The sequence below is a fragment of the Ailuropoda melanoleuca genome, chromosome 2 (genome assembly GCF_002007445.2).
Source record: "Ailuropoda melanoleuca isolate Jingjing chromosome 2, ASM200744v2, whole genome shotgun sequence".
NCBI lineage: Eukaryota > Metazoa > Chordata > Mammalia > Carnivora > Ursidae > Ailuropoda > Ailuropoda melanoleuca.
The window spans coordinates 46,844,595-46,867,084 of record NC_048219.1 but is presented as its reverse complement, the minus strand read 5'-3'; the positions used below and the strand labels follow the sequence as shown (position 1 = coordinate 46,867,084).

The 22,490-nt window shown below is 39.8% G+C and overlaps 2 protein-coding genes across 2 annotated transcripts in view; one reads left to right on the top strand and one right to left on the bottom strand.

Annotated features, from left to right (window-relative positions):
• The window catches only part of LOC100478721 (serine/threonine-protein kinase TNNI3K), a 292,736-nt gene that overhangs the window by 44,065 nt on the left and 226,181 nt on the right, over positions 1-22,490 (bottom strand). The window contains exons 22-23 of the mRNA XM_019797164.2: positions 10,049-10,108; positions 7,039-7,208 (exon numbers count right to left, since the gene is read on the bottom strand). Coding sequence (XP_019652723.1) covers positions 7,039-7,208; positions 10,049-10,108 — 230 coding nt within the window. The remainder of the gene's footprint in view (positions 1-7,038; positions 7,209-10,048; positions 10,109-22,490) is intronic.
• The window catches only part of LRRC53 (leucine rich repeat containing 53), a 15,422-nt gene continuing 11,025 nt past the window's right edge, over positions 18,094-22,490 (top strand). The window contains 2 exon segments of the mRNA XM_034644748.1: positions 18,094-18,184; positions 20,697-21,512. Of these exon segments, the coding sequence (XP_034500639.1) occupies positions 18,094-18,184; positions 20,697-21,512 (907 nt within the window).

The following is a 22,490-nucleotide window of genomic DNA, read 5'->3' as shown; positions in this document are numbered from 1 at the left end:
TAAAAATAAATAATTATAAGACAAAATAACATAAGTACAGAAACTGGCACAAAATGCTGTGGCCTTTGGTAAAGCATAGGTGGGGATCGGGTAGCCTCAGAAAGGACTCCCTTATGATGTAGTGATTAAGCTGACTGAGCTACTACTGGTGGCTTATTAATATTTTGACAAGATTGGGCAGGGTGTCAAGGTTAAAAAATATAGGATATGGGGATAGGCTGACAGTAGGTTAAACACGGGGTACGTGTGGGATATAGTAGAACTTCTAATTTGTCTATAGTATGCATTGCCAGGGATGCTATTGCTATTTTGTGCAGGATAATTCTTTATTTCATGGGATTGTCCAAAACACTGTAGGAAGTTCAGTACTCATTTGAGAAGAGAAGAAATGACAGTATCTCTCTGCTTAGAACCACTGGGACATAAGATACTCAGTGGGAGGTATCACTGGAAAATGTACCGTTGATCATTTGGGATTCCAGGATGACATAATTTCACTTAATTTTAGAGGTAATGGAGAATTATTGGTGGTTTTAAAGTAAGGTAATGATATAATTGGAGTTTACAGAAGGAAGGTTATTTGCTGGCAGCAAGGGTTAAGTGGATTCAGGTCATAAGGCAGCTAGAATGGGAGAGAAGTTAAAGACAAAGGAAGCAGAGTGGTCAAGGTGGGACATATGGACTGGGGGTTAACTGTGTGTGTGTGTGTGTGTGCGCGCACATATAATATAACATGTGGGTCTGTGTGTGTGTGAGAGAGAGGCTGGAGCCATGGATTGTATAAAATCACAAGAAAACTCATGAAGATAAGAGAAGCAAGGGAGGAGGAGTTTAAAGTGGTCACAAGCTTGTTGTTCAGACTGCTGATTGTGGTGAGCTGGGGCAAGAGAAATAAATTGGGGATGAGGCAGGGTGTGAAAGAAAAGAGCGCATTTAAGGAGCCTGAGGGAAGCGTCAGCACAAAGAAGTGTGTAGGAGAGGTGGTAATTAAAGAGGGGGGTGTTGACTTTTAGTGATAAGGAGGAGATGCTATTGCTCCTACTTGATGAACATTTTGCTCCAGGACAGCAAATGGCCACAATCCCCTCACCACTCTCCTTTTTTTCATTCCTCCTAAGAACATCAGTTTCAAGGTGCTATCCTCTTACACAATTGCTGCATTCCGGAAAAACTATGTGTAAATTAAAATTTTATAACTTACGTTCAACTTTTATAAGTTGAATTGCATTTCAAGTGCACTAGGCAAGCTTTCTATTTAAAGGAACCCTTCGANTTACGTTCAACTTTTATAAGTTGAATTGCATTTCAAGTGCACTAGGCAAGCTTTCTATTTAAAGGAACCCTTTCGATGGGCCCTTTCGTAATGTGAGAAATTAATTCCAAATCTATCTGTTTTACAGTTGCAGTCCCTGCATCTCTGGTTTTCGTCTCCTGGACAGCTAACTAGGTCACAGCATTCTATTCTCAGAGCCCAGCCCCACACAAACACTAATTGGTTTTTGCATCCAAAAGGTTGTGTATCACTTTGTCATTTCTAAATTTATATGATGTAATCCATGTACAAGATGGGAGAGATTTCATACCCAGTGGGAGGAGCAAGTGCCACATGCTTAGTTTTCCAAATATATCTGGAGACACAAAATATTTTAAAAGAGGCAGTTACTTCAGGAGAGACTTCCTCAATCTCAGANACATGCTTAGTTTTCCAAATATATCTGGAGACACAAAATATTTTAAAAGAGGCAGTTACTTCAGGAGAGACTTCCTTATCTCAGGNGAGACTTCCTCAATCTCAGACTGCGACAATTTGTGGTTTCAGTGGGAACTAGTAGGTCCCCATTACTTGTGGAGAAAGTAATCTGACAATTTCCCACCTTGACATTTATTTTATGAAGGAAAACAATAATCATTAAAAACAAATATGCAAATAAAAAACAACCAAAACCGCAATCAAATCACGTGTTATAAAACTACAGGCTGTGAACTTCATAACCCAAAACTGAAAAATAAATGTACCATTTCTAAGACATTGTGGAGGGCTGGGAGGCCCAGAATTGGGAGCATACATTAGTCAGAACCACAGGCCAAATCTTGTACCTGTATTTTAAAAGGGTGATCCCAGGCTAAAAATTACACCTTGTGTGATTTTAACAAGTTAGAATGTCCCTCAGATCAGCAGTTACTAGCACACTGTAAGGATTTCTGGGAGAGACCCCACAGGTCATCAGCCTTCAAAAGGGTGTCCTTTGGTCACAGCTGCTGGGTTATGTCTGCCTTCACTTTCCTCTTCCGTGGATCCCACTGGTTGCATCCCCTTCCCCAAAGTGACTGGCAGGTTAGCACTGCGGCATTCCCTTCTAACGGGCTTCTCCTACTTGGGGGTACGCTGCAATCATCTCAGAAACTTCATTTTCATGTATTTATTTTTTTTTCATCTGGGAAACTTTAAAAGCTTCTGATGTCTGGGTGCCACCCCCATGGGTTTGGGTGTAATTGGCCCTGGGCATTGGTACTTGTAAAAGTTCCCCAGGTGATTCTCCTGTGCAGGCAAAGTTGCGAGCCACTGTCTTCCAGGCTGTTGAACCTGGGGCCCTGCTGGAGTTACTCCATCCTTTCCCGTATCCTCAGGCTCTTTGACTTTAAGAACCTATTGATCCCTGGTCTCACTTGCTCTGTCTTTCATAATAAAAGCTGAAATGGCAGGCGGAGGAGAAGTAGCTGAATTCCTTCCCTGACTGGCTTCCAGAAGAAGCTGGAAGAAGTCCAGCAAACACAAGTATTGGCAAAATATATCAAGCTTCTGAAAAGTGCCACCTCCTGCGCCAGAGACACTCAGAAAGCACAGAGGAGTCTTGGGTGAGAATTCCAGCTCTGCCTCCAGAAACTTAGGAAAGTTACTTCTTCCCCAGGCTCAGTTTCCTCATCAAAATTGGAATACCTACTTCCTGAGGCTTACCTAGATCACTCCTCAAAGGGTCTGAAATAGTGCCCAGCATGCAGCAGGCAATCAATAGTGACAGGTTTATACGTGGAAAGCATAGCAAAAATAGTTAAAGCTTTTTCACTGATTATGTTCCGAATTAATAATAATTATGATTTATTGAGCCCATTTATCCAATTCTTTATCTATGAAACAAATGTTTGTTACATATCGACTTTATGCCAGCCATGCTGCTAGATACTAGGGATATGGTTATGAATAAAATACACATGATTCCTACCTCAGTACATCTTACAGCTTAGCGGAATGTTTCTGGAGCTGATTTCAAGCTGTCCAGAGATTGAACTTGCTATAGGGATGGTACAACTAACAAACGGACCTTTGATGGACCCTAACAGCAAATACTCGGGATGTACTATATTGTTAAGAGAAATCTGAACCAAGTAGAGAGACAAAGACTTAGCAGAGTTCTGTAACAGTTGTGAAGGGCCAGAAAGCTATAAGGAACGTTATGAGACTATCAAAAGGAACGCCTCAAAAGACCTGATGGGTTTTTCCTACCCCACTTGGGCAGTTTTATGAGCAGTGGTATATTTCTCTGGGTTCTTGAAGGCCCTATTGGGAGTACAGCTGTACCTCCCATGCTGTGTAGCCGTGTGTTGTAAGGTGTATGACTTACTGACATTACTGGAACTTGTATTTTTTGTCACCTATAATCAATCACTCACTCCTCTGACAATACTGCCTCTCTCAACAACAATCCTAAAAGCTGGTATTATTATTTCTATTTCATGTATAAAACTTAGGTAACTTGCCCAAGGTTATTGGGCTGGTAAACGGTAAAGCTGAGATCGAACCTCAAGTCTGTATGATTCCACAACTCATACTCTTAATCTCTGCCTCAAAGTAGACAGGCTTCAGGTGACTGTGCTTTGGAAATATCAAAGTCTGACTGTTCAGAGGATTAATTTTAAAACCACAAGTAAAGAATAAGAAGAGCAGATGGAACTAGGAGACGATGCTGTGACTGAACCTAATCTAATCTTGGCCTATGGGTCTCTTATGAAATTATATAAGAGACTGGAATCTAATAAAGAATTGTGTCCAGTTTGCCTGGTTATCAATCAAACCTGCTAGTACTTAATTTTATGACATTCTGTAGATTAAAGGCTTCATGATTCAGATTCCCATCTCTTCATAGCTGCAGCTGCAACTCTTTCGTTAGACTAAGAATATAATAACTATAGCTAAAAAAGCAACATTAGCCATTTGTGTATGGTGTAAGAGCCTCGCTAACTCCAAATAATCTTTCTCCACCTTCAGGATAAAAAGTTTACTGTGATGATGGAATGTGCGCGTGAGTGTGGAGGCATTTATGTGTGTGTATGAATATACGTTAGAGCAACTCATGTGCAAATCCTCTGGAGATCATGTGAAAGAACAGAGATTTTAAGCCAGTTTTTCCAGATTTCCATGGGTTGCAGTATATGCTTTCTATGGTATCCACCCAGCTCACAAGTGACTGGCTTTTCTGTTCCCCATCCAGAATAGGGGTTTATTATATATATATATTTTTATGTTTATATTAATGAAATATGACCCTACTGCCAGTCCAGCCATACTTGCTTAGACCAGGGTGGCCATTTGATCCAAAAAGGGCCAATCTCATTCTCTCTCAGGGCAGACTGCATTTATTCCTAATTCATTATGCTTTCTCTATCTATGCCCTTTGCCGAGTGACTCTGCAGTTCCTTCCACTGGAGGTTGAGTATATATATTTTCTCTCCCTTGTGACTTGCCCACAGAACGCCGTAGGGTGCAACTTGAACATGGGCTTTAAATGGGCCTGTGAAGTTGGGCCTGTCCTCTTGAGTTCCTAGCCTTTGTCCATGAGAAGAACATGTCTCAGGTAGCTGCTGGTCCAAAGATAGGGACAGACATGTGGGATAGACGTGGATAAAATCTCAGTGCTCAGTCATGTCACCTACAACCAGCTCGCAGACACATGAGCAAGAAATAAATACTTATGGGGCGCCTGGGTGGCACAGCGGTTGAGCGTCTGCCTTCGGCTCGNAGCTGCTGGTCCAAAGATAGGGACAGACATGTGGGATAGACGTGGATAAAATCTCAGTGCTCAGTCATGTCACCTACAACCAGCTCGCAGACACATGAGCAAGAAATAAATACTTATGGGGCGCCTGGGTGGCACAGCGGTTGAGCGTCTGCCTTCGGCTTGGGGCGTGATCCCAGCNAGCATTATGGGATTGAGCCCCACATCAGGCTCCTCCGCTGTGAGCCTGCTTCTTCCTCTCCCACTCCACCTGCTTGTGTTCCCTCTCTCACTGGCTGTCTCTATCTCTGTCGAATAAATGAATAAAATTTTTTAAAAAAAAGAAATAAATACTTATGATTATATANGCTTCTTCCTCTCCCACTCCCCCTGCTTGTGTTCCCTCTCTCGCGGGCTGTCTCTATCTCTGTTGAATAAATGAATAAAATCTTTAAAAAAAAAAGAAATAAATACTTATGATTATATGTCCTTGAATTTTGGTATGGATTTTACACAGAATTATTATGGCAATACATAACAGATATATCTCCCCTAGAAACTTTACAATTAAGCTGAGAGACAAAGAGACTGTCTATCGGGAACTGGGGCATGTAAATGGTAGATCTCACGATGGAAGAGTGTTGAACTTTTTTTTTCTCTTTTTCTGACTTGCTCCTTCACTTAAGATTTTTTTGTTTTGCTTTGGTTTTTTTCCCCCTTTTTTTTTGCTATTTTTTTTGAGGTAAAGTTCACATAACATACAATTAATCATTTTAAAGTGAACAATTCAGTGGCCTTTAGTACATTCACAGTGCTTTACAACCACCTCTATCTAGTTCCAAAATAGTTTCATCACCCCCAAATAAAATCCTGTACTCATTAAGACATTAACTCCTAATTTCTCTCTCTTCCCAGCCTCTGGCAACTACCAGTCTGCTTTGTTTTTATTTTTTAATTAAAAAAAAATTTTAATGGATTTACATATTACCTATTATGGACTGAGTGGTGTCCCCATCCCACCAAATTCTTATGTTGAAGCACTAGCCCCCTTATGTGACCGTATTGGAGACAGGGCCTTTAAGGAGGCAATTAAGGTTAGACGAGGTCAGAAGAGTGAAGCCCTGATCTGACAGGACTGGTGCCTTTAAAAAAAGGTGAAAAGATTGCAGAACTCTCTTTGCCATGTGAGAAGACAGTGAGAAAGCGGCCATCTGTAAGCCAGGAAGGTGGGCATCTGTAAGTCCCACCAGAGCCGGACCGTGCTGGCACCCTGATCTCAGATTGTCAGCCTCCACAGTGAGAAAATAAACTTCTGTTCTTTAAACCATCCAGTCTACGGTGTTTTGTTATGGCAGCCTGACCTGACTCCCGTGCTTATTTTGGATATTCATATAAATAGGATCATATAATATGTGCTCTTCTGCATGAAGGCGTATTTTCCAGGTTCATCCCCGTGGTAGCACGTATCAGAATGTCATTCCTTTTTATGACTGAAGAATATTTTATTATGTGCATACCACATTTTGTTTATCTGCTCATCTGTTAATGGATTTGGGTTGTTTCCACCTTTTGGCTATTGTGAATAGGGCTGCTATAAACATTTGAGTACAAGTATTTGTTTGAGTACCTGTTTTTAATTCTTTTGGGTATATACCTAGGAATGGAATTGCTGGGTCATAAGGTCATCCTCAGTATGCTGAACTTTTGGTGCTCAGATCCTCAAAGCTGTTTCTTGGTTCCTACACAAGGAACCCTTCCTTGGATGCCATAAGATAATCCCAAAATACTTTCAATAAATCCTTTTGTTGTTGTAGCTAGACAGTTCTCACTTAAGCTAGAGGTAACTGCTGTTACTTGCAACTCAGGAATCTTAAACAAACAAATAATGAAATTTTTATTTTTTGGTCCCATAACATTAATAGATTATAAGAAAAATGGGCTAAAAACTCTTACTTCAAAGTTTGCCATAGGGGTGGTAAATCCCCCACTGATACTAACCAAATTGGGTTAACTGGACCATGAGATTGTTGCTTAGATTGTCACTCACCTTTGGGACCAGGAAGCACAGGACCTTGCATTTAGAGCATATTCCAATTCAAAACGACTCCTTAAAGCTGCCACGTGGCTCCGTCCAGGCCCTCCCCGGCTCACCAAGCAGTCAGAAGAAGAGGAAGGTGAGAGAGACCCACTGCTGTTGCTTGATGCAGGAGACATCAGCTGAGTGAAGAAGGGGTAGTTTCAATCCTTTCATAAATCCAACAGGCTTAAGGCATAGAATAGAATGTGGATTTATTTTAACTTTCTATTCTAGGATCTCTCGTATTTTAATTTCTATTCATCTCAGCTTGCTTCCGGCTTTTCCTATCGGCCTCTGATGGCAACACATGGCTAGTTTAATTTACTTTTTTGACCCAGTTCTATACTGAGAGCTGGCCCATTCAACTTAAACTCATCTTTCAGAAAACACGGTATGCTCAAATCAGATTCATAACATGGATATTTAGAAGGTGATTATTTAATGGTTAAAAGATTACATTTTTCACTATGGTGATGAGATTCATGGCAGAGTTCCTTTAAACTGTAGCTTAAAATTATCCCCTTTATATGAAATTATTTCCTTTATGTAAAATGAATTTACACATTTTCCCAAGAATATATCCCTTTTATAAAATGAAGGATGCTTTAATGTCTGGCAAGCAAGAAGACTAAAGAGAGTTGTTGGGGGAGAATTTTTAAAAATAGTTACAAATAGTTAAGTGTAGCTAGAAAATAGAAGAGTTTGAGGGAAGAAAATGAGAAAGAGAAGAAAAAAAATACAAGAGTAGTTTTCTTGAATTTCTGACGACCTTGCTGTTTACCTAACCCAACTGAGAACACTAGTGCTTTGACATTATAATTTCATAAGACATGTTGACAGTAGATTTTGGCTTAAAAATAAAATATATGTAAATTCTAGGCTCTTCAGAGTAGCCAAGACATTACTAAGTAAAGCTCTGAGAATCATGTGATGTCAGTGTTGAAATGAACCTTCAAACTCTTCAATGATTGAATCTCTTCTGTGCCTCCTTTTCAAGTTAGTTATGCAAGCTGATGGGGAGTCTCCAGTGGTGGGGACCTCACTGCCTCCAGAGCTGTTCATTTATCTTAGGACAACTCTGACAATTAGAAAGTTCTTTCTCCTAAAAAACCAAACCATAATTACACTTCATTTCCATCTGTTGGCCCATAGAGAGCAAGGCCAATCCTTTTACCATATGATCATTTTTCAGATGTTTAAAAAACAGCTCTTGGGCTCATCTTAATTTTCTCTTCTGACTGGGACAAGCATCTCTGGTTCCTTTAATTGGTTCTCACATACATGATTTTCAAGCCATTCATCATTCTGATCTCTCTCCCCTAAAATTTGTGTTCCAGTTATAATTATCCCTTTAAAAGGACATAACTGGGTACTATTTTGTTTGGCCGTGTCAGAAGAGAGAGCAAGGATACCCACCCTTTATTTTGTGGCAAGACAGCTACTTCACATTCTAACTCCCAAAGAGCTTATCATCTGCTAACATGCGCGATGCCCCTAAGCCATACAGCCACCATTTGATATCTTACTGTTCTTTGACTCTGGTATGTGATGTTATATTCAGTCTTTTAGACATGTCCTATCGTTTTAACTTCCAAGGTATGGCATTCCACAAAGCAAGCCCCTTGAGGCTGATTCTGGGCCATTATTTAGTGCAGCTCAGTCCGACAAGCTCCTTTGCATATAGCTATTCATCTTCTCTACTGGCAGAGATTGTGCCAAGAGGCTTGGTCAATGTAAGAAGCCGTACTAGTTTAGGAGACCCTAGCATTGTCTCTGTTTCTGGAATCTACTCGCTCATCTAATTGGCCATATCCCCCAGCTTGGAGCAGTTTTGCCTGTGAAACACAAAGGTTCAAAGTGGAAGGACACTTGGAACTTAAGCCTTAAAAGTGTCTTTCAAGATTCAAGGCCTCTGGCAGATGCTCCTGTTGGTAGGGGCCGCTAAAGCCCCACCAATTATACTACTACTTTTCTCTGCTTTGTGTGTTTTAGGATTGAAGAGAAGGGGATAGACATTTAATGTCCAAAGACTGAAGCTGCTTCCTACATAAAAGGCTTCCTTTTTAGAAGTTCCATTGAAGAGTTATGAGACAGCCATTCGCTGCAGTTGAAGACCTGGAACCCTTTCCAAATACACTGGGTTCTAGTGACTCCAAATTGAGATTTTTTTTCTTTAGGGTAAAAAAAAAATGGATGGTTCCACTTTGGGATTTAGCTGTGCAATCTCAGGTTGATGCTGTTTCCCCTGTATTGCTCCTTCCCATCAGCTGCACATGAATTTGTGAGCCTATATGTGTGATGTCCACCCCATCTCTTGCAGCACTCATTTGCACTGGGAATATATTATTATTTTTGAATTAGTGCTCCTGTGTTAGCTTCCTTGCTTATTTTCAAATGCTATCTCCTGACCAGGTGTATAGAAAATTAAGGCAATTAGAGAGAAAATTAAAGCAAACAGCTCCTTGATATTAAGGGAAGAAAATTCCATTAGGCTGATTACCAACATATATCACTTTATGCAACATATGTGCGGTATAAAGCAATGCATCCCAATTAATTTATGCACTAATTTTAGTGATAATTTCCCTTTCTTATTGAGCATAGACAGTGGCTTAATATTTTAACTTACGTTTCACTGTACGTAGGAACTTTTGTATGGAAAAAAGTTGATTTAAATAATTACCTTCTAACATATTTGCTGTATTTTCAAATTTTTACATATTAATTTTTTCAAGCTGAGGTTGCCTGTGCCCATTTGCCTGACTGATATTTGTTGGAAGGCCCAAATTTGTGCTGAATTTGCCTTTGTCCCTATAAATTCAGTCAGTCCACCCTAGAAACTTAATGAACAGTGTAAATATATGAATGAAGTTATGGATCTTCATACCTACTTTCTATAAGCACCACCTTACCCATTCCCCAACACCCTTGGATAGTCAAGATTTTTTTATGGACATATTTCAGAAGCTAAAGTTCTTACCTCTATGTTGCAGAGACACTCTTCTAACTTGGTAACAACTTCAGAAAATTCAGGTCTTCCCTGTAAATAAAGAAAAGACTTTTTCCCCCAACGAATAAAAGGGAGGCAACTCTCTTTGGATTTTAAAATTGGGTATTTGCATTTGTAAAGAATGAGATTAACAATAAAGTATATTTTTATTTAAAATACACTTGTATTGAAGTGTTAATTGAATGTTCATTTGCTGTTCAGGGAGGGATGTTGAGTTTCCTTCTGATAAGAGTTTTAAGTCAGAATTTGCAACTACATTCAGATAATGAAATAGTGGAAAAGCTTTAATTAGCTTTGCATGCTTTTAAATGGCAGGTTTTCCTCTTCAAACTGAAAGAATAAAAGTGAATACTAAAAACTGTTAACTATCTCAGTGCCTTATAATATACTACATAATGTGTCTGTAGGAAAAGAACTGCTAAAGCAAACTTTATAATTAGGTTCATTTTGAAAATGCCATCTCAGATTCAAAGCTAAGATCAATGGAAACCTCAGGACTATGCCCTATTTTAGGGGTTAAGATAAGCTTTTTAGATTCAAAAGCTGCCATTAAAGACATTGTTCACTATGAACTTCTGTGTCAGATGAGTTTGGTTAAACAAACATTTATTGTACTCTGATTATATTTCAAACTTTGTTCTAGTTGCTCAGGATATAAAGATGATTATGGATCTATGGAAAAAATGCTGGGGAATTTAGAAAATGTTGATCCCCTTGGAAGAAATTATATGCCTCCTTTTGGCAGATCCCAGGGACTATATAACCTATCATTTCTCCTTTATGAAACTTTTACTGCCAGGAGGTGGATAGCCCAATTTAACATTCAGGTGCAGTAACCAACTAATTGAGATTCTTAGTAGAACAATTTCTCCCTTAATATCTAGCCCTCCCCTGAGGACATCGCTTCCCCCCAAGCCCTCTCAAGTGAAAGCTGTTTTTTTCTTGCCTATTCCTGGTACCTCTAGGTTGGTGGGGGTATAGATGGGGTGAGTGGAGTCTTCCTTACTGGGTCTTCCTTACTGTCATTGCAACTTCTAAATGGCTTCTCTTCTAAAAACCACCAGTTTACGAAGCCATTCCACCAGTCACTGTCCCTCATTCTTTGAAGGCTTTAGTGTTTGGCTCCCGTCACTCTAACACTACTAAGTGCTTTTATTATCCCTGCAACTCAGTGGCCTGACTTCTGGGTTCCTTTGCCTCCTCTTCTGCCTTGACCTTACATTCGATCTTCCTGGTAGTTACTTAGCTCCTGGGGCCTAACAAGGTCTGCAACCCGTCCATGTTTCCCTCCTGTCAATTTCCATCAGATCAATCTTCTTCCTGTCTAGCTTACTTCTTCTGGAACCCTGACTCCAACAATCTTTAACCACATGAACCATCTTGCCACTTTAAAGAAACCAACTTTCTACTGTGAACCTTTTCAAATATATCCTAACGTATTAGAGAACAATTTAATAAACCTCCATGTATCTATCCCTCTGCCTTAAAAACCGTGTTTATGCTAATATTGTTCTATGTATATACATATGTCTGCATCTATCTACTCACCCACATATTATCTAATATATCTCCCTTATTTTTTTGTTCATCTTACCATCTTTTCTTTCTTCTTTTTTGTCTCAAGTTTTTATTTAAATTCTACTTAGTTAACATATAGTGTAATACTGGTTTCAGGAGTAGAATTTAGTGATTCATCACTTACATATAACACCCAGTGCTCATCGCATGTGCCCTCCTTAATGCCCATCACCCATTTAGCCCGTCCCCCACCCACCTCCCTCCATCACCCCTCAGTTTGTCCTCTATAGTTGAGAGTCTCTTATGGTTTGCCTGTTCATCTTGTATCTTTTCACTGTCATTTACTCACCTTGTTTCCTCCCTTCCTTAACTTAGATTTCATTGGCAATCATAATCACTCTCTTCCATATAGCCTCAGCCCCCTTGCCTTATCATGCATTTTGTACACTTTTGGGGAAAAAAAAATCCCAATCTTGATTAAATCCATCCTGACTGGTCTTACTTCAAAATCATGTCCCTCTAACCTGAGGTGGACCCTCAGTACTGCTTAGAGAGCCTATTACACATTTTTGGCTCACTCACTCTCTCACACTCCAGATACCTATTTTGTACCTTCTCCTCTTTCCTCAAATGTCTAATTCCCACTACTACATTGACTACCCACCAATGTCTAAACCCACATAATTTGCCTTCACTTGCATTTCTATGGATGAATTTTGCCTTTCTATCTGAGGTCACTTCCTTCACTGTGTACTTATCTACTCAAGGGCATTGCTCTAACAATAATTCTCCTTTCTAGTTTTTGCATCGCCAATGTTCTCCTTCTATTGTTTAATCCCATACAACCATACTATAAATTCTTCCACCTTAAAAAGAAATAAGCAACAAAATAAAGCTCTTGACTCCACTTCTTCCTCAAGGTAGTGCTCCATTTTCTCTAGTCACCAAAATTGTTCTAAAGAACCGCTTAAATTTGCAGTTTCTTACTTTCCTCTTTCCATGTATCCTCCACACCAATCAGACTTTCTTCTCTAACACTCTGCTACAACTGATCTTGTCAAGGATACAAAGGCCTACCTCCTTATTGTTAAATTCAAAGGTTACGTCTCAAAGCTCATCTTACTTGGCACTGCATTAAATACAAATAATCATTCCTTTGTGCCTGAAACATTCTCTAATTGGATTTGAGGTCACTACTTCTCACTATTTTTCTCCTCTCTCACTTCTTCTTTCTTAGTCTCCCCTATTAGTTTCACGTTTTCTTTTCATCTTTAAATTCTGGATTGTACCAGGACTTAAGTTTTGGGTCTCTTCTCATTTCTCTTTAGAGTTGATTTGTTGAGGGTTTAATTCTGTCTCCTGGCTTTAAAAAAAAACTCCCAAATATCTATATCTAGCCCAGTACACTTCCTTAAACTCTAAACTCACATACGCAATTTCTTATATTTATAGTCTTCCCTGCTTCAGTAAATGGCAACCCCATCCTTTCACTTGCAGAGGCCAAAAACGAAAGAATAATCTGTGACTTCTCTCTTTGTCATACTCTCTCTTGCTTTTAATCCACCAGCAAATCATATTCATTCTGCCTTCAGAAGGTATCCAGAATCCGAATGAACAGGTAGTATTTATAGTGTATCAACCTTCCTCCAGACAACTGTAAGCTCTGGACAAAACGTAAAAGACAGCTACCTAAAGGCAGTAGAAAGGGGACAGTAGCTTCTGGACGGGAGTCACTTGGAATAAAGGAAGGGCATGGAGTCAGTTTTCCATCTTTTTATTTTATTTTTACAAAATTTACCCTAAGGCCAGACCCCATCTGCATCTTCGGGAACAATTAACATTCTTACGAAAGCCTCAGGGTTTGCTTGCTTAAAGAACCAGAGGGCAAAATTCAGGGCAACACAGTATATTAGCTATGGTTTTGTAACAAATTATCACAAATTTAGCGGTTTAAAACAACACCCATTTATTATCTCACATTTTCTATGGGTCAGGAGTTGAGTGCAGATTAACTGGGTTCACCAGACTAAAATCAAAGTGTCAGCTAGCACTGTGATTCTCATCCAAGGCTCAAGGCCTCTTCCAAGCTCCCTGGTTATTGGAATAATTCATTTCTTTGTGGTTGCCTGACTCAAGTCCCTGTTTTCTTGCCAATAGTTGTTTAGGGATGACTCTCAGCTTCTGGAGAATGCTCACAGAGTCTTGCCACATGGTTCCTACGAGTGGTTCAAAACATGGCCATTTGCTTTCTTCCTGGGCAGCAAGGACATGTTTCTCTTCTTATTCTGTGACCAACTGGAGAAATATTCTCTGCTATTAAAGAGCCCATCTGATTAGATCAGGCCTACCCAGGAAAATTTTCCTTTTGCCATATGAAGAAACATAATTATAGGAGTAATATTTAATCATATTTGTAGGTTCTTCCCATATTCAGGAGTAGAGGATTATCCTTGGCATGTATACCGGGGGACAGGGATCTTGGGGTCAACCTAGAATCCGGCTTGTCATGCATAGGCACTAGAAAATGAGGAGAGATTCTGGAAGAAAAGAGTCTAAGAAAGGGAGCCCCAGAATCTGCATACAAACTCTGTTTAAATCTTTGGCTGGCCTCTGGACCACATATGCATGGAACAGACTCTAAACAGCTCAGGTAGGTTTAAAGAGATTAGATCTTTTGCCTGATGTAGGGCATTTTTCTTACTATGTTTTCTGACAGGAATTATCTAACTCTTATTCTCTGACTGTAGAAATCCTCTGCCCTCCTAAAGGTCCAATTCACAAGATACATCCTTCTTAAAGGGTTCGAGTGATTCCACAAAATAATTTTGCACCATTCTTTAGATTTATTTCATTCTTCCTTGTGTTATAACTAGGAATTTACATGTTTATGCCACTTTAGAAAGTGCTTTGCGAGTAAGCAATGGTTTGTTTACTTCTGTATACCTAGCATGTTCCATTGCACAGGATAGCTTGTTTGAGCTCAAATTTGTTATATTAAGTTGCATCATGATAATAAAAAAAAATCCATAATCTACTCCTTCTCATCTAAACCACCATCATCTCTTTCTTGTATTATTATAATCGCTTTGTAACTACTTTTGCTGCTTCTGTTCTTTGCCTATCAAAAGTATTCCCAACATGGTAGACAACCTATACNTGTTCTTTGACTATCAAAAGTATTCCCAACATGGTAGCCAACCTATACCTAAAAAGCTCAATGCTTTTCTTCTAAGTTCAGGAATAAGACAAAAATGCCCCCTCTTGCCACTTTTATTCAACATAGTATTGGAAGTCCTAATGAGTAATTAGGCAAGAAAAAGAAATAAAAAGCAACCAAATTAGAAAGGAAGAAGTAGGGGCGCCTGGGTGGCTCAGTCGTTAAGCATCTGCCTTCAGCTCAGGGCATGATCCTAGGGTCNCTTGCCACTTTTATTCAACATAGTATTGGAAGTCCTAATGAGTAATTAGGCAAGAAAAAGAAATAAAAAGCATCCAAATTAGAAAGGAAGAAGTAGGGGCGCCTGGGTGGCTCAGTCGTTAAGCATCTGCCTTCAGCTCAGGGCGTGATCCTAGGGTCCTGGGATCGAGCCCCATATTGNCTCCACTGAGAGCCTACTTCTTCCTCTCCCACTCCCCCTGCTTGTGTTCCCTCTCTTGCTGGATGTCTCTCTCTCTGTCAAATAAATAAATAAAATCTTAAAAAAAAGAAAAAAGAAGGGAAGAAGTAAAGCTATTTGCAGATGGCATGATATTATATATAGAAAACCCTTGAGACTCCACCAAAAAACTGTTAGAACTAATAAATCCGGTGAAGTTGCAGGATACAAAACCAAACATATAAAAATCAGTTACATTTCTATACACTAATAATGGACTATCAGACAGAGAAATTAAGAAAACAGTAGTATTTATAATTACATCAAAAAGAATAAAATACCTAGGAATAAATTTGACTAAGGAGGTGAAAGATTGCTACACTGAAAACCATAAGGTGTTGATGAAGNATCAGACAGAGAAATTAAGAAAACAGTAGCATTTATAATTACATCAAAAAGAATAAAATACCTAGGAATAAATTTGACTAAGGAGGTGAAAGATCGCTACACTGAAAACCATAAGATGTTGATGAAAGAAACTGAAGAAAAAACACAGATAAATGGAAAGATTTTCCATGCTCATGGATTGGAAGAATTTGTATGGTTAAAATGTCCATACTACCTAAAGCAATCTACAGATTCAATGCAATCCCTACCAAAATTCCAAAGGCATATTTCCACAAAAATAGAACAAAGAATCCTAACATTTGTATGAAACCACAAAAGACTTCAAATAGCCAAAGCAATCTTAGAAAAGGATAAAGCTGGAGGCATCATGCTGCCTGATTTCAAACTATATTACAAAACTATAGTAACCAACACAGTAGCCAAAATACCCATTTTATTTATTTAAAATATTTTATTTATGTTCTTGACAGAGAGAGAGAGAGAGAGAGAGAGAGAGAGAAACCGCACAAGCAGGGAGAGCAGCAAAGGAAGAGGGAGACACAGACTCCCCACTGAGCAGGGACACTGATGATGCAGGGCTCCACCCCAGGACCCTGGTATCATGACCTGAGCCGAAGGCAGACGCTTAACCAACTGGGTCAACAAGGTGCCCCTAAAATAATCATTTTAAAATGTGTTACAGATTAAGTAACGCCACTCATAAAAGCCCCCAGTTAGGCTCATCTGATTTGGATACCAAGCAAAACAAAGCCTTCCATTCATCTGTAAGGCACGCATTGCCTGCCCTCAGTGTTGCCTGACGCTCCCTTCGGGCTGTGTCCCTGGCACGCAGACCTCCGCAGGCCAAGTGCACCACGTGCTCAGGGACTTCTGCATTTGCCATTCTCTCCACCTGGACTGACCAGTGCCTTCACCTTCTCTAGGTCTTTGTTCAAATGTTACTTTATCAGCGAGGTTTTCCTTGTTCACCATATTTAGAACCCCCAAGCTAGTGCTATTTGCTCCCTTTCTTGCTTTATTTATTCCATAGCACTTATTACCAGATGACTTAATACATATTCCCATATTTACTTATTCGTTGCCCATGAGTGCAGGGATTTATCGTTGTCACTACGCTATCCCCAGGGCCTTTAGCAGTGTTTGGCCTACAGAGGCGTTTGGTACAGACTGTTGAACGAATGACAGAATTCATGATTTTATGTTTTATTCACATTTTATTTAATTCTCAAACTAGGTTATTATATAGGTAGAGTGTTTTTATTATAATGTGCTTCAAGTTCCTCCCCCCCAAATCAATCAGGGAATACATTATAACTAAATGGGCTTTTTGGGATATTATATCCAAATGATGGTAACATTTCATTGGAGGGCTGAAAAAGCATAAAAATAATGGTAAAATTTAACATTTATTAAACACCTACAACATTCCATTTAATTTTTTTTTAAAGATTTTATTCATTTATTTGACAGAGATACAGAGNATGATGGTAACATTTCATTGGAGGGCTGAAAAAGCATAAAAATAATGGTAAAATTTAACATTTATTAAACACTTACAGCATTCCATTTAATTTTTTTTTAAGATTTTATTCATTTATTTGACAGAGATAGAGACAGTGAGAGAGGGAACACAAGCGGGGGGAGTGGGAGAGGAAGAAGCAGGCTCATAGCAGAGGAGCCTGATGTGGGGCTCGATCCCATAACACCAGGATCACGCCCTGAGCCGAAGGCAGACGCTTAACCGCTGTGCCACCCAGGCGCCCCCGCATTCCATTTAATTTTTACAATATACTCTATAATGTAGGCATCTGTTATTATTTCCATTTTAAACATGAAAAGGCAAAAATAAGAAAAAATAAATAATTTACCTAAGATGCTATAGTCAGTAAATAGCAGAGCTGAATTCAAAGCAAGGTAGAGCTAATGATCTTGCTGCTCCTTCAGACTCCCTCTCAAAGGACGGCATCGACCTCTGTAAAGAATAATTCGCTTGGACTTATGTAAGACGCAGTGCCTGAGATTAACTTCTGCACACTAGAAGGAGCACTGGACAGAGAGTTAAAAGACGTGAGCTCAAATACCAAATAGCTAAGTGACTTTAGATGGTTTAAGAACCATTCCGAACTTCAATCTTTCAGCCTCCAATTAAGTTGCAGAATTAAAAGAATTAAATAAGATAATGTATGTGCAAAAGCTCAACAAGCTGTATATTACAGAGTAATTCAATTTCTAAATAAACGATTCTAATGGGGGTGCCCTGGAAGAGCTCTCTAAATTTATAGTCGAATGCTTTAGACGTTTGTTTAAATTATATACAAATTAAGAATTCTAGCTATTTATCTGGTATCTTGTGAGAACCCAAGGTGCTCATTAAATAGCAGAAATCACCCAAATGCCTCATGAGCTGAACATACTGAAATCATAGAAAATAAATGCCAGCCTCATGATGTGCCTTGCCCTCTCCTTTCAGGTGGATGGCTCATACTCTTTGGCATGGTGCTGCGGCTGGTGGCAGCTTGTCCTGCGTCATGTGTGGTGTGCGCCAGAGACGTAACCCTCTGTCAACAGCTAACCTATATAGTAGGTAATAAAGCCAATAGCTCTAAAAAACAGTGTTAAGGGTATCTGGCAAATTCGTTGCCATGGCTTTCGTGCTGAGTGCTCTCTGATAGAAGTAAACTTTCCTTTCACAGTGATGAGAGACTGATAACATTATTCTATTTTCCTGTTTCTGGTGNATAGCTCTAAAAAACAGTGTTAAGGGTATCTGGCAAATTCGTTGCCATGGCTTTCGTGCTGAGTGCTCTCTGGGCTCAGCCTGATAGAAGTAAACTTTCCTTTCACAGTGATGAGAGACTGATAACATTATTCTATTTTCCTGTTTCTGGTAGTCTCAACCAAAACTATGTTAAGACCTTCAGAAGTAACTGAGATATTTTGCTATTACAAAAGAAATACTACCACTTCATGCACCCACACACTTTTTTTTAATAAAAGAAAAAAAAAATCACTTTAANTATTTTGCTATTACAAAAGAAATACTACCACTTCATGCACCCACACACTTTTTTTTAATAAAAGAAAAAAAATAAATCACTTTAGTTATATTTTTGTCCATACTTTGTGCAGTTTTGAACCCTGTCACTTGCTGGAAAAAAAATATCAATGAATCAGAAACCTGAACTGCAATTGTTCAGCATTAGTAAGATTAAGTGATGTACTAGCAAAACAGATTATTATCAAAGTGCATCTAATTTTGAAAGTCTAGTCTTTTTTTATTGGTGGTAAATGAGCTGTAGAAATGCTAACAAGATACACTGCCTGTATTCATTACATATTGCTCGCTTAAGTCAACAATTTAATAAGACACCTTATTAACAAATTTGAGGAGAATGTGATTTACATTCTGATATCCAAGAAGAGATAAACAAGCTATAAGCTCTGCCAATGGAACATTTTCAGAAACAAGTCTGAGTTAAGATGGAGTGAAAGAAGATGATTTCATTTTTAAAATCCTATGACTCTATGAAAATTAAGAGATAGACGTTATCGTCATCCTTGACAGAAGAGAGACAGTTTCAAGGCTGGTTGGTTGTACACTGTTTCCAATTAGTACTGAAAATACTTAAACAGTCATAAAGATTTCCTGACTTCACCACTTTTTTTTTTTTCTGATCAGAGATAGCTGATGTCTGTAAGAAACACTGCAGCGCCTTTTGCATCCTCCTTTCTCATTTACAGAATGCCACATTGACGAAGTTAAACTTCGTAAACACCGAGTAGTAAATGGATGGCTTGTGAGTACAGCTTCTGTCTATTCCTAGACAAGAAGTAATTGACAGAATCAATAGCCTGCTCCCTCGAGTCGACATATCTCTAGAGAACTGGGGATCCATAAAAATAAAACTCCCTTAACCCAGATCAAAAACAATATTGAGAGAAACAAAATGCTAAACTGGCCAGAATTAATAGAATTCAAATAATCAGTGATAAATACTACACAGAAAAAAACATGCCATGATTTAAGCTTGTTTGTACTGTAGAGATGGGAGCAATTCTTCCAAAAGAAGGCACCGTGAAAATCCTTTTTCTCCATTTTTAAAATCTCTTTGTTTCAGCAGTGTCGTCTGAATTTCATAAGGGAATTGTGATTTGCTTCCCCCGTGGCTGATTGTTCTAATATCACCTGTAGACCTCCCAGGGACAATGGACTCTTCCATCTTTATGACACTGTCATTTGCAGTCAAAACAATTTTAGCATGATAAAGATGTGTTACAATAACTCCTGATTATAATACATCTTTATTGAGTTAAAACGCTTTGATTTCTAATGACAGAGCAGTGATAGCTCTGAGGTGATTATGGTGAAGGGATTTAACAGTTGGAAGCCCTGAGTACCACCTGTCATCACATGATGTACTTCATTGGAGGGAACAGATATTAGAGAGGAGGCCAAGATGGCCCAGACTATAATGAGAACCCCACTGACAGATCCTCAGGTCGTCTGGAGAGAATATAGATCCTTACCAAGTTGCCAACTTTTAGCCTGGAGCTAAAAAGCAGAAACCAACACTCCTTCTCACTCCTCCCACCCAACTTATACCTTTAGGTTTGAGAGAAAAGATGACTGACTTCACAGCATAAACAAACACTGCTAGTGGAAAACTGGCTATAAGCTCAGACACCGGTGTGGCTCGAGGGTGAGTGTGTCTTGGGCCCGCAGGGCTGGAGCCGGTCAGTACACGGCCTCAGAGAGGAAGCCGAAAGAGCCACTTTCAAAAAATAACAAACAAACAAACAAAACATCGATGGTGATAATTCCAAACAGTGAATTAACTTTGACATCAAAAGGAACAGATGGGTTTATGTTTCTCAAATAAACATGTCATAGAAACAAAGAACATAAAAATCCATCATTCGGATAAAGAGCCAGCTTCCCCTTAAACCGAGAAATCAGGGAATTATTTTCATTGTGTTTATTGTTCTTACCCAGGTGATAAGATCGCTCAGAGGGCATTAAGTATCTCTGTTCTCCACTGTACTCCCCTCCCACTTGTGTGTATCTTGCTTCTAGTCTGTGCTTTTCTTCCCCACAGCAGCCCCTGTGACCACGAGGGTGTTAATCGTCACTGATGGAAACCTCTCCTCTATAGAGAGCACAAACCTGTCCCTCTTGTTTAATCTTGCCTTGCTCTCCTTGAGCAGAAATGGCATCGAGGATGTTCAGGAAGACGCCCTGCATGGCCTCTCCAAGTTGCGGACATTGTTGCTGGAGCACAACCAAATATCCAGCTCTTCGCTCACTGATCGCACCTTCAGCAAGCTTCAGGGTCTGCGGGTGCTGGTGCTTAGCAATAACGCTCTGCGCAGCCTGCGAGGGTCCTGGTTCCGGAACACCAAGGGCCTGACCCGGCTCCAGCTGGATGGCAATCAGATCACTAATCTGACAGGCAGTTCCTTCGGTGGCACAAAGCTGCACAGTCTTAGGCATCTGGATTTATCTAACAATTTTATTTCCTACATTGGGAAAGATGCCTTCCAGCCCCTGCCTCAACTACAGGAAGTGGACCTTTCTCGAAATAGGTTGGCCCACATACCAGATGTTTTCACTCCACTGAAGCAGCTAATCCTTCTAAGCTTAGATAAGAACCGGTGGAGCTGCTCTTGTGATCTCTACCCCCTTGCCCGGTTTTTAAGAAACTATGTTAAGTCTTCTGCTCGCGTGCTCAGGAATGCCAAGGACCTCAGTTGTCAGCCGTCTGCCGCGGCTGTGGCCCCTGCACAGAGTGTGCTAAGGCTGTCTGAGACCAGCTGTGATTCCAAGGTTTCCAACTTCACTCTGGTTCTAAAAGACAGGAGTCCCCTCCTCCCAGGGCAGGATGTGGCCCTGCTGACTGTCGTTGGCTTTGCAGGTATGCCAGGGAGAAGTGTGCCAAGCTCGTCTCCATGTTCCTAAAGTACATTAAATGATGCCTTTCCCAGGCAATTTGGGGACGTTTTCCAGGACTTGTGGAAGGGAGAGGTTGTCAGTAGATGTGGGAGGATGCTGACTGACTGGCACAGGGTGTAAGAATGTCCTGTTGAAGAGAAGCTGTCCAACAGAGGAAAGGGTCTTGGGGAAAGGGTCTTGGACCAGAATTCAAGAACTCTAGTCTTGGTATAATAACAACCGTAATCCTAGGTCAGTTGACTTGCCATTTAGACTTCAGTTTCCTTGTCTGTAGTTCAGGAATAGTATCTACGTTTTATCAATCATCCATTCGCCATGGAGCCCTGGGACATTCATTACAACACTAGAAATAGGGATTAAAAAGTGATGAGACGTTGTCTCTTTCCTCAAGGTACTCACACCTGTGTGCCCCTCTTTGGTATAGTAAGAATCAGTGGCTGAACCAGGTGCACGGGAGTTGATGTTGTGCCAATCACATGTGTCCTGCTCTATAGTGATTGTACAGCACAGTGATTCAGTGTATGAGCTCGGCAATTAGCTACCCAGGATTGAATCCTGGCTCCCCTCTTACTTGCTATGTGGCCTTGGGCAAGTTATTTAACCTCCCTGTGCCTTGCTTTCCTCCTATTTGGGGGTTTTGAATTCTTGTAAGATTTCTGTTTATCAACTCATTCATAAACTTGGCCCATACTTCCCCAAACCGACTAAAGAGGAGATAATTTTCAATTCTTTAATTTTTCTATGGTAGTTTAAACATTTCTTAACCATGCATCAGCTATTGTTGCCATAAAGTGATACTCAGTGTCATTATTCAAAGAGCAAATATACATGAAATTTCTTGAGTTATCTGCCTGGATGTGTGTTTTCCCCCTATGCTTGCAGTGCATGGTGAAATCCTTTGCACTTGTGGGTAACCATGGTGATGAGGTGTGTGTGTGTG